General features: G+C 50.8%; 1 protein-coding gene across 1 annotated transcript; it reads left to right on the top strand.

Moving 5' to 3' along the window:
- Nucleotides 1-10,402: 10,402 nt before the first annotated feature.
- LOC125507040 (LRR receptor-like serine/threonine-protein kinase IOS1) lies at nucleotides 10,403-12,653 on the top strand. The gene is made up of 3 exons (XM_048671737.2): nucleotides 10,403-10,512; nucleotides 10,899-11,110; nucleotides 12,033-12,653. Exons 1-3 carry the CDS (start codon nucleotides 10,403-10,405, stop codon nucleotides 12,602-12,604), a joined length of 894 nt encoding a protein of 297 aa, XP_048527694.2. The 3' UTR covers nucleotides 12,605-12,653.
- The last annotated feature ends 229 nt before the right edge of the window (nucleotides 12,654-12,882 follow it).

Genomic DNA, 12,882 nt, shown 5'->3' with positions numbered 1-12,882 from the left:
TCCATGATCATATTATCACCGGCATGACACCATGATCTTCATCATCATGATTTCCATCATTGTGTCTCCATGAAGTTGCTCGCCAACTATTACTTCTACTACTATGGCTAACGCGTTTAGCAATGAAGTAAAGTAATTTACATGGCGTTTCTCAATGACACGCAGGTCATACAAAAAAATAAAGACAACTCCTATGGCTCCTGCCGGTTGTCATACTCATCGACATGCAAGTCGTGATTCCTATTACAATAGCATGAACATCTCATACATCACATATATATCATTCATCATTCATCACAACTTTGGCCATATCATATCACAAAGCACTTGCTGCAAAAACAAGTTAGACGTCCTCTAATTGTTGTTGCAAGTTTTACGTGGCTGAAGTAGGGTTCAAGCACGAACGTTTTCTTACCTACGTGAAAGCCACAACGTGATTTGTAAACTTCTATTTACCCTTCATAAGGACCCTTTTCGTCGAATCCGCTCCAACTAAAGTGGGAGAGACAGACACCCGCCAGCCACCTTATGCAACTTGTGCATGTTAGTCGGTGGAACCGGTCTCACGTAAGCGTACGTGTAAGGTTGGTCCGGGCCGCTTCATCCCACAATACCGTTGAAGCAAGATAAGACTAGTAGTGGCAAGAAAGCTGACAACATCAACGCCCACAACAAATTGTGTTCTACTCGTGCAAGAGAACTACGCATAGACCTAGCTCATGACGCCACTTTTGGGGAACGTTGCAGAAAACAAAAAATTTCCTACAGTTTCACCAAGATCCATCTAGGAGTTCATCTGGCAACGAGTGATTGGATTGCATCTACATACCTTTGTAGATCACGCGCGGAAGCGTTCAAAGAACGGGGATGAGGAAGGCGTACTCCACGTGATCCAAATCACCGGAGATCCTAGCGCCGAACGGACGGCACCTCCGCGTTCAACACACGTACGGTCAGCGTAACGTCTCCTTCTTCTTGATCCAGCAAGGGGGAAGGAGAGGTTGAGGAAGATGGCTCCAGCAGCAGCACGACGGCGTGGTGGTGGTGGAGCTGCAGTACTCCGGCAGGGCTTCGCCAAGCACTATGGAGGAGGAGGATGTGTTGGAGAGGGAGAGGGAGGCACCAAAGATGTCGTATGAGAGGCCCTCCTTTCCCCACTATATATAGGGAGTCCAAGGGGGGGGCGCCGGCCCTAGGAGATCCAATCTCCTAGGGGGGTGCGGCCAAGGGAGGAATCCCTCCTCCCCAAGGCACCTAGGAGGTGCCTTCCCCTCTTGGGACTCTTTCCTTCCTTGAACCCTAGGCGCATGGGCCTCTTGGGGCTGGTGCCCTTGGCCCATATAGGCCAAGGCGCACCCCCTACAGCCCATGTGGCCCCCCGGGGCAGGTGGCCCCACCCGGTGGACCCCCGGGACCCTTCCGGTGGTCCCGGTACAATACCGGTGACCTCGAAACTTGTCCCGATGCCCGAAATAGCACTTCCTATATATAATTCTTTACCTCCGGACCATTCCGGAACTCCTCGTGACGTCCGGGATCTCATCCGGGACTCCAAACAACATTCGGGTTACTGCATATACATATCCCTACAACCCTAGCGTCACCGAACCTTAAGTGTGTAGACCCTACGGGTTCGGGAGATATGTAGACATGACCGAGATGCTCTCCGGTCAATAACCAACAGCGGGATCTGGATACCCATGTTGGCTCCCACATGCTCCTCGATGATCTCATCGGATGAAGGATTCGAGCAACCCCGTATACAATTCCCTTCGTCAATCGGTATGTTACTTGCCCGAGATTCGATCGTCGGTATCCCAATACCTCGTTCAATCTCGTTACCGGCAAGTCACTTTACTCGTACCGTAATGCATGATCCCGTGACCATACACTTGGTCACTTTGAGCTCATAATGATGATGCATTACCGAGTGGGCCCAGTGATACCTCTCCGTCATACGGAGTGACAAATCCCAGTCTTGATCCGTGTCAACCCAACAGACACTTTCGAAGATACCCGTAGTATACCCTTATAGTCATCCAGTTACGTTGTGACGTTTGGTACACCCAAAGCACTCCTACGGTATCCGGGAGTTACACGATCTCATGGTCTAAGGAAAGGATACTTGACATTGGAAAACTCTAGCAAACGAATTGTACGATCTTGTGCTATGTTTAGGATTGGGTCTTGTCCATCACATCATTCTCCTAATGATGTGATCTCGTTATCAATGACATCCAATGTCCATAGTCAGGAAACCATGACTATCTGTTGATCAAGGAGCTAGTCAACTAGAGGCTTACTAGGGACATGTTGGTGTCTATTATTCACACATGTATTACGATTTCCGGATAACACAATTATAGCATGAATAAAGACAATTATCATGAACAAGGAAATATAATAATAATACTTTTATTATTGCCTCTAGGGCATATTTCCAACAGTCACAGCAATAATTCACTTTAATCTTCTTAAGTGAATCCGTCCGCAATATGGGACTTTTTATTTTTTTTGTTTATTTTGTATTATTTTTTCCACACGCCGCAATGTTTTTTTGACACGCTACAGTGTGGCACACAAGCACGCCTGCAAAATTTGGGTGTGTTTCGACACTCGATGCATTTACTACGATTTTCTCCGTGAAAATACCCAGAAAACGTCTCCCGACGTGACACGACTTCCGTTCGTACTCCGATTCCGTCGTAATCTGACGTGCGAGACCGTGGGGGTCACTCACACGCGCATGCAAAAGTTGGGTGCGTTTCATCCATGTTGACATGTACTCACAGTACAAACCTGAGGTGTCGGTCTGGGTGTGACATGCATTCAGTATGTGTTCTCTTTCGCAAATCCATGAAACGTCGGGATTTTTTTTTGACACGCTACAGTGTGGCACACAAGCACGCCTGCAAAATTTGGGTGTGTTTTGACACTCAATGCATTTACTACAATTTTCTCCGTGAAAATACCCAGAAAACGTCTCCCGACGTGACGCGACTTCCGTTCGTACTCCGATTCCGTCGTAATCTGACGTGCGAGACCGTGGGGGTCACTCACACGCGCATGCAAAAGTTGGATGCGTTTCGTCCATGTTGACATGTACTCACAGTACAAATCTGAGGTGTCGGTCTGGGTGTGACATGCATTCAGTATGTGTTCTCTTTCGCAAAGCCATGAAATGTCGGGATTTTTTTTGACACGCTACAGTGTGACACACAAGCACGCCTGCAAAATTTGGGTGTGTTTCGACACTCGATGCATTTACTACGATTTTCTCCGTGAAAATACCCAGAAAACATCTCCCGACGTGACGCGACTTCCGTTCGTACTCCGATTCCGTCGTAATCTGACGTGCGAGACCGTGGGGGTCACTCACACGCGCATGCAAAAGTTGAGTGCGTTTCGTCCATGTTGACATGTACTCACAGTACAAACCTGAGGTGTCGGTCTGGGGTGTGACATGCATTCAGTATGTGTTCTCTTTCGCAAACCCAATTTTTTTCCACAGTCTTGTACCATCATGAATAGGATGCATGACAAGTTTCGTGGCTTTTTGCCATTTTATGAATATTTTATAATTTTTTCAGTCAAAACACTTTAAATGCTGACCGGACGTGACGCAACGTGCTCTTCGTATCGAAATACCATAAATTTTTGGATTATGTGTGGGAGTGGGCATACTAACTCACATGCAAAATTTCAGGCCAGTCTGAAGATGTCAAAAAATTGACCTTCTTCTCCGTAGACCGTTCGGGTAGGAGCAAAGGTCCTGTCCGAAAACGAGTTATTTTTTGACATCCTTTAAATGAACCCAATTTTTTTCCATAGTCTTGTACCATCATGAATAGGATGCATGACAAGTTTCGTGGCTTTTTGCCATTTTATGAATTTTCTATAATTTTTTCGGTCGAAACACTTTAAATGCTGACCGGACGTGACGCAACGTGCTCTTCGTATCGAAATACCATAAATTTTTGGATTATGTGTGGGGGTGAGCATACTAACTCACATGCAAAATTTCAGACCATTCTGAAGATGTCAAAAAATTGACCTTCTTAATATGATGCATGAATTTGAAACAACTAAAACGCTGACCGGACAAAAATATTACAAAACTTTATGTATTAATAAAACAAACTTTGCATAAAATGCTAAACTATCAAAAATAACATACATAACAATGATGTGATCTGAATTACAATGCACTAGCAGCACTACCGCAGCTTCCCGAACAGTGTAACACTGTCCGGGCAGCTGCGGCAGAGCTGCCTGGGCAATGCAAAGTCAAATCACATTATTACTATCTATCTTATCTGATAGGGTGCATGAATCCGCCTATATAAGCCGGTCTGGGCGTCCTTCGGCGGGCGAGGTGGGACTAAACGAAACCATCCACCCCGCCCCTGCGCCCTCGACCGCTCGCAGGCGCGCCTTCCAGCGGCCCACTAGGCCTACTGAAATCGGCCCACCTCGCCAGTCAACGCGCAGCGCCGCGGCAGGCCGCTCGCACGCGCGCCTTACAGCGGCCCACCTCGCCAGTCAACGCGCAGCGCCGTGGCAGGCCGTTCGCACCTCGCCTGCCGGAGCTCGCCCGCACCAGTTTAAATAGGTTTTTTTCATAGGTTTTTTTCAATTCAAGTTTAATTTTTATTTTATATTTTTTTTACAATACAATTTTTTTTAAAATATATCTTCCAATTTGTTTTGCGAGTATTATGTCAATTTTTTATTGTTTGGTTTTATATTTACTTTTCTAGTTTACATAGGTTTTTTTCGGTTCAAGTTTACTTTTTTTCTGAATTTTATTTTTTACAATACAATAGTTTTTTTTAAAACATCTTCTAACTTGTTTTGCAAATATTATGTCAATTTTTTATTTTTTGGTTTTATATTTACTTTTCTAGTTTACATAGGTTTTTTTCAATTCAAGTTTACTTTTTTCTGAATTTTATTTTTTACAATACAATAGTTTTTTCAAAAAAATCTTCTAACTTGTTTTGCAAATATTATGTCAATTTTTTATTTTTTGGTTTTATATTTACTTTTCTAGTTTACATAGGTTTTTTCAATTCAAGTTTACTTTTTTCTGAATTTTATTTTTTACAATACAATAGTTTTTTTTTTAAAATCTTCTAACTTGTTTTGCAAATATTATGTCAATTTTTTATTGTTTGGTTTTATATTTACTTTTCTAGTTTAATTCTTTTCTCATTTTTTTACAATACAACTCTTTTTAAAATTAAAAATAACAGTATCGATTTCAACACTTGATTGTTCAACAATATTTAAAAACCATCCATTCAAACACTCGATGTTTCATTAGAGTTTTCATAGATATTTTACATGGTACTAGAAATAAAACTTAACTAAAGAACATTACGGAAATAATTAAACATTACTAAACGACATTTTCAAATAAACCCTAAACTACTCGTCCTCCACGCCGCCGAAGTCTGCCTCGTCATACAGGCCGTCACCGTTATCGCTGTCGTCGTTGCTGCTGCTGTCGTCGAGGGGCACCACGGGCACGGCCGCCGCAGCCATCGAGTCCTCGAGCGCGGCGTGGTACCTAGGAAAGTTCTCCGGGTCCTCCGGATGGACGGCGCCCGGGGCGACCTGAAGGTACTCCTGAACGAGCGGCGGCGGCTGCGGCATGTTCTCCGACTCACGGAGCGCCGTCAGGTAGCCCGACATGTCGTCCGGGTCGCCGGCCTCCGCCGCCAGCCGCCTGTACTCCGCCACCAATGCCGGCTCTGGCTGTTGCGGCTCGGGCGGAGGGGCGCGGCTGGACCCTGCGCCGTTCCTGCCCGCGGTACGGCTGGACCCGGCGCCGTTCCTGCCCGCCGTACGGCGATCGCCGGGGCCGAGGCGGACAGCGCCGCGGTCACCGCCTGGGCCTCCACGGGGCGGGGGCGGGTGCATGGCGCCGAAGTCGAGGCGGGCGTGGGTCGAGCGTGCCTCACCGCGGCGGTACAGCTGAAAGCCGTCCCCCGGTGGAGCAGGCATGACGCCGGCGACCGCCTGCGCGCGGTACGGCACGACCACCTCCTCGAAGGTGCGGCCGTCCCAGAGCTGATGCCGCCGCGCGCGGTTGTGCTTCATGGGCGGGCGCGGGCCGGCGTAGGCATGGAGACGCCGCAGCTGATCGTCAGCGAGGCGGTCCGCCCAGCCGGGGTTGTTGGGGGCGTACTGGGGGTCGGCGAGCTCCTCCGGCGATAGGCGAGCCCTATACAGGCCGACGGCGCGGGCGAAGAGGTGGGTGCCGACCTCGGGCACCGGCGCAACGGGGACGCCGTCGACGCTCAGGCGCCACCTCGCCGGCAGGCGCATGTCGGGCGCGGCGGGGATGCCGAAGTGGGCGAGCTCCTCCGCCTCCTCCATCGTCAAGTTGGGGCGGGCCATCGTCGGCGAGAGGGAGAGGCACGGCGCGCGAGGTGGTGAAGGGCGCAAGAGGAGGACGTCGGCGATAAGGGGAGAAGGAGAGGCGAGGCGAGGGCGGTGTGCGAGCCGACGGAGGGCGCGAGGCGCTTTTTATAGGGCGTAGTGGTGGGTGGGGCGGGGGTGCCGGTGGGCAGCCGAGCGGTCAAGGGCGCAGAAGGGCAGGCGGCGACGTGCGAATCGGCGCCGGCGATTAATGAGGGCGGCGTGCGCGGGCGGTCAAGCGGTGGCGTGCGCAGGCGCGCGGCAGGCGGTGGCGTGTGAATCCGCGCCGCCCGCGAAGCGACGCCGGCGACGGAACGGCTCACTGCGCCGGCGTTAATGGTTCGCCTAATCCGCGCCGAATTAATGGATTAGGTTTAGTACGCGTGGGCCCGCCCTCCTCCTCACGCGGCGCACACCGCCCACGTACGGGCGTAGAGCGGGCCGTACGGGCACGCGCCTCGCTACGCCGTGGTACGCCTGCCCCACCTTAATTTCACATCCTACCCCTACTCACTTATTTTCACGAAAGGATATCTTTTAATCTGGACCGTTGATGTGTTCAGGGAGGGTTGTACCGAAGAAGAAGTGAGATGTGTTTCATTGTATCGTGATGGGTCTCTACTCTCTAGTCTCCTTTTGTGGGATTGCAAGGTCTTCACTACAACGGTTTATTCTCAATTATTTGTCATGCTAGGGCAAGATAATATTTATGTTGTGTTGTGTTGTGTGAAATTCGACCATATGTTTGCACGCAATAAGGTGTGGGTGAGCTGTGACCAGGTATGGAGCTAATTCCCATACGTGTTTGTGATATAAGAACTTATCATTCAGTTAGTAGTCTAATCAGTTGGAAATGTGGTGCAATGTGGTGATGCATTAACTTGATTCAGTGTTGCTACCTTTTAATTTCATATTGTTTTTGTTTTCATCTGCTGCTTTCACGAGTAGTAGTATTTTGTTCATTTTGAGTTGTGTGACTACAAGGCTACAAGTTGTTTCATTTGGTCCTCGGCTGAAGATAGATGCAACGTCCGAAAACGGTGGTTGGTGACCTTTGTTTGTAGCCTGCCTCGTGTCAGTTTTTTTTTTTTTTGAGAAACACCGATGACAACGTAGACGCATACGCACACGAACACACGCCCGCAATCATTAACTCACACAATGCTGGTCGAATTTGCGGAGCTTTAAGATTGAGGAAGTCATCATAAACGCCTTGCTATCAACGGAAACATCACCTCCGATAGGAATAATCAGTATTAATGAAGTATTTAACCAAAAATACCATAATTCATGAAACCGTGCCCACAAACTATCACTTTACAAATTTATACCAAAAACCACCACTTTCTTACTATTTTTTTTCTAAAAACTACCATGTCTCTAAATCAACCGTCTCGTCCATTTTAAACGAGCTTAGGTCCACTTTACAAATGCAATCAGATCCCTACAATTTTTTTTAAAGCGATCAGGTCCCTATAAAATAAAATAAAAGGCAATCAGGTCCAGCCAGCGAGCTCGTCGGTGGCGGCAGCGGCAGCGGCAAGCAAAGGCATGCGGCAGCGGCGAGTGGGAGCAACGGCAAGCAGCGACGGTGGCGGAAGAGCAACAGCTGCGGACGGCAAGCTGGAGCGACGGCAAATAGCAGCAACAGCAAGCGGCGGTCGCACATAAATAGCTAGCTCCGGCCGCCGCAGTGCGTGCGTGAGCTAGCCAGCTAGTTCTGGCTGCGTCCCTATCGTGATAGCTAGCCCTGGCTGCGTCCCCCTTGTGAACTAGCAGCTCCGGCCGGCCGCGGTAAGCGCGTGAGCTAGCTAGCTAGCTCCGGCTGCGTCCGTCGTGAGCTAGCTAGCTCCGGCTAGCTGCGCTAATTAGATTTAATTTTTGGCTAATTAGTTTTTAAGTCAGTGTGGTAGTTTTTAGTTAAAGATTAAAGAAAAATGATAGTTTTTAACACAAATTTATAAAGTGGTAGTTTATGGTAAATTGTAGTAATTTTTTGTTAAATACTTGTATTAATGAGACATCAAAGTGTCGCTATCAACCTTAAGTAATTTGTATTACTGTACTGCAAGTTGAGGCACTAAAAGAAAGTATACAGTGTGTTGTAGTCTTGTAGAGGTCACATGTCGACCAATTCCGTGAGAGCGAGGTTATTGTCTTAATGCCATTCATTCATCATTCCTTCTCCCCTCTTATTGGAGAAGAACTAGTCAGTCAACGCCAATGCTCGCGCCTTGAAGCCCCAAAGAACAGTACTAATAAAAATATGTATGTCAACTATATCGCACCAATCTAAATCTTCAAAAGTACTGTTGCTTATTAAGGTTGTCGTTTGCACTATGGGCGGGCGATCCATTAGGCGAAAGCCCTAGAGATGCCTCCCTCCCTCCCTTGTCTCTTTGCTTGCCATCCCCAATGGATCTTGCCACGACGGCCATGGCCCGAGCCTTGAATACGCTATACATGTGGCGTGCGGTCTGCCATAACAAAAAGGTTCTATAGGGTCACTTCTATTGGAATGGGTTTCATTCAATGGCGTCGACTTCGGTCACGGCGGACGATGACGGTGTTTATGACGTCGTTCTCTTCTTAAGGCATGGTTGTTGTAGGTCGTCGCACCCCACTCGTGATGCTTCGTGAGAAATCCTAGATTTGCATCTACCGGATCGTACGATGATGGTACCTTTGATGCCGTTTGTCCCTTCCGAGGGCATCGTTTTGGAGCAAGTGCTAGTTGGACGGGACAAGCGAAAGAGCAGTGTCTCATCCACTGCAAGGCCGGCGGCGCATCCCGGTGGCATGGTGATGCGGAGGTTCGGCGATGGGCGCATGTGGACGGATTCGTGCAGGATGGTGGAGTTGTTTGGCGTCATGGTGGCATCTACGCCAGGCCAGGCAAGGTCGATGGGTCAGTTGCTGCTCTGAAGATGGACCAGTGGAAGATGACGGCGGCAGCCTCTGAGAGTGCGTCAGTCCGGTATGGGACCCAGTCCTGGTATGTGGCTGAGCTGGGGCATCCGGCTTTAGATGTTAGGGTTTGGTGCGATGTCAGTTTGATATTAGGCCCGAATATTCGGCACACCTTCTTCAATGGGATAGGAGTAGCAATAGGTGTTGCCTAGATAATGGCTTCAGACTCACTGATGTATTACTTTGTATGGTCTCTATGAATAATTAATAAGATGACCGCATGCATCGTCCAGATGCAGAGGTCGAGGGTTTATCCTCCTTTTCAAAAAAAAATTGTTTTTATTCTCCCCTCGGATAGAAGCTAACCTGATTTTATGTCACTCTCACTTGTGTTTAGTGGAGCGAGGATATATATCATCAATCTCCTAAAAAACACATCTCAACTTTTTTTTATTAAAAAAAATCTCCAACTTGCGCTTAGGTCCTAACCCTAAGAGCATCTCCAGCCGCGCCCCCAACAAAGCCCCCCAGGCGACTTTTCGGTCGCTGGCGTAAAAAAATCGGCCCAGTCGCGTCTCCAAGGGCCCAATTTTCGCTGGCTCGGGCCTAAATTTGCACCGGCGGACCCAACCCGAACCCGGCGTGCTGGGGAGGGGGGGGGCGCTCGGGGACGCCGGGCGAATCGTTTTTGGCACGAAAGAGCTGCAGACCCTCTTTGCCAGCGACTAGTCTCGCTTCTCGCCGCTTCGTCGTCCTCATCGCCTCGTTTCCCGCGGCGAATCAATGCCAAAGCTGCCGCGCGCTACCGCGCCGGTCAGCCTCCGCCATTGATGCCTCACGGCGCCTCCGCCTATATAAAGCCGACCCCCAGCGCGCCGGTGGCACGCACAGAGTCTCCACCGCCGACGAGCCCTTTCTTCCCCCTTCCTCCCTCTCCTCTCGCCGTCTCCAGTTCAAAGAATGGCCGAACGCTTCCTAGGCGACGGCGAACGGCTTCGGCCGCTGCCACCTTCACGAGGACGAAGCTCGGCTCCTCTTCGAGGCCGAGTACCCGGTCCTGCCGGACATGCGGGTGCCTGGGGCGTGGAGAATCAGCGTCGGCGGGGTCCCGATGCCACCACCGCCCACCGGGGCGGCGCGGCGTGCGGAGATCGCGCGTATCCGCGCCTCCCTGCCGTAGGCGGCGAGGGAGGGGCCACGCTACGTCCCCGACAGCCCGCTCTGGGAGCCATACTTCTGGCGCCGCCACGACGAGCAGCTCGAGGCCACCAACGGCGTCGTACCCTCCGGCAGGCTCAACTCCGAGGGTCGGCGCCGATGGTGGGGCGTGCCCGGCCGCACGCTGGAGGCCGTCCTTGAGTACATCGAGGGCGGCAACACGCCGAGGCTGGAGTACCCCCCCCCCCCCCGGTCCTTCTCTCGCCGCTGTGGGAGCTCGTGGACGCCGAGGCGCATGGACCCCGGGGCATCCTCCTCCTCGTCCAGTCGGTTGACCGGCTCCCCTGCCTCCGCCCCGTCAAGCCGGAGCCCCAGGACACGCCTGTCAGTCGGCGCACCCGCAGCTCCAGCGTCTGCATCGGCGACTCCACCCCTGCCTCTGGCCGCCTCGTCCTCGTCGCGCACAAGCCGGAGCCCGGCCTACCCCCGGAGTACGAGGAGATAGCCCGGCGCGGCTTCTCCGACGACGATGCCTTATGGTGGGCGCGCGACGACTACCTCCGCGACGAGATGGTCCGGCAGCGCCAGACCCTCGAGAAGATAGCCGCCCGCAAACGTGGGCGCGAGGACGAGCATGGCGTCGTGGTCCTTGACAGCGATGACGACGAGGACACCCCCGGACCGTCCAACCCGCCGCGCCAACCAGGGGAGGGTTGCGTCAGGGACGGCGGCCGCGGCGGAGGCGACGACAACGACGACGGCGGCGGCGACTACACGTGGTTCTACCGCCTCCTCGACATGTAGAACTACAAGAGTGGCGGGCGGCGAGGAGCGGCGAGGGAGACGGCAAGGAGCAGACTAGTAGCGTTTTTTTTCTTTTTTGTAAAATATTTTAAATATGAACGAACTCGTCAAAGTTTGGTTTAATTTGCGCCGTGTTTGTGACAAAAGTTAAGTTTTCAAAAAAACGTGGGCGTCGCGACTGGAGGGCATCACGCCTCTAGCACACGGTTTAGCGTCGGTGCGCCCCCGAGGACGATTTTAGGCGCCTCCTGGGGGGCCAACGGCTGAAGATGCTCTAAGGCCGGTGAGACGGGTGCATGTTGGCTGCATTAGCTGCACACAGTAACAGTATCCCCTCGCATGCAGCCCAATCACGAGAAGGATTACGTAACAGTATTTTTTTTTCATTTTGAGAAAGATTACCCAGCAGTACTTGGCGCGCAATATATACGCACCCCTGAGGCATTGCCCTCTCGCCGTGCCATTGCATTGCATGCGGTGTAGTGATCAACTGAGCTGTTTTCTCGATGGTGCTGTTTCTTTTCCTTGGTGCATTCGTCTTGGCAGCCACAGCAGTTCATGTCGCCGGTCAGCAAGAAGGTTGGTTTCTAACCTCAAGGGCGTACATCGATCGTATCCGTCCACGCATGTGTCCATACAACACTGAAACGCTTGTGCTGATATTTTGCCACGAAGTACAGTAGCCGGCTTTGATCGATAATTTATCTCTTTTCGTCCTGGTTGTGCTACGTGAGATCAATCAGGTTTTCTGAGCATCGACTGCGGCCTGGATGCCAAATTCAGCGGGCGCAAGGACACCTACACAAACATCGCCTACATCTCTGACAGTCCGTACGTCGACGGCGGGGAGAACCACAGGGTGGCCGCCGACCAGGAGAGCTTTACTAACGACGTCTCCCTGCTAACGCTGAGGAGCTTCCCGCCCCCGTCCGGCCTACGGAATTGCTACAACCTCCCCACGGAGAGCGGTGCCAAATATCTGGTCCGGATGGAGTTCTTCCACGGCAGATACGACGGCAAGAGCAGCCCGTTGTCGCTGCAGTTCGAGCTGCACCTGGGCACCAACTACTGGGACACGGTCACGCTCCAAGACACGACCGACGACTGGGTGTCGGAGGCAATATTCGTCGCGTGGTCCAGCTGGGTGACGGTGTGCCTGCTGAACACCGGCACCGGCACGCCGTTCGTCAACACGGTGGAGTTGAGGCCGCTCGGGGCCTCGCTTTACCCGGACGTCACCATCGACGAGTCCATATCCACGTATGGAAGGGGGAATATGGGGGGGAATTTTACCAGGTATGCATGAAGCTCTGGTTTTATGATGCTACATAATACTTCCTCCGTTTTCAAATATATGTTTTTTTAAGATTTCAACAAGGGACTACATACGGAGCAAAATGAATGAATCTACAGTCTAAAATATGTCTATATATATCCGTATGTTGTAGTCTATTTAAAACCTCTAAAAAGACTTATATTTAGGAACGGGGGAGTATCTTTTTCTTCCAACTGTTTCGGGAAATTAATTCCATGGATGTTTTAGAGGATTTGGAGTCTTGGAATTTGTTTCTACATTTTTTGATA

Source organism: Triticum urartu, chromosome 5A, assembly GCF_056163025.1.
Source record: "Triticum urartu cultivar PI428250 chromosome 5A, HENAU_Tu73, whole genome shotgun sequence".
In the NCBI taxonomy this organism is placed as follows: Eukaryota; Viridiplantae; Streptophyta; class Magnoliopsida; order Poales; family Poaceae; genus Triticum; species Triticum urartu.
Note: the sequence above shows the minus strand (reverse complement) of the source record. Positions and strands in the feature narration are given on the sequence as shown.

What these genes read in the sequence shown, in the direction of transcription:
- LOC125507040 (XM_048671737.2), top strand. Translation starts at nt 10,403, where the DNA reads ATGCGGGTGCCTGGGGCGTGGAGAATCAGCGTCGGCGGGGTCCCGATG. An exon ending in CGTATCCGCGCCTCCCTGCC is followed by an intron (nt 10,513 to 10,898) that starts GTAGGCGGCGAG and finishes GCGCACCCGCAG; the next exon opens with CTCCAGCGTCTGCATCGGCG. An exon ending in GAAGATAGCCGCCCGCAAAC is followed by an intron (nt 11,111 to 12,032) that starts GTGGGCGCGAGG and finishes GTGCTACGTGAG; the next exon opens with ATCAATCAGGTTTTCTGAGC.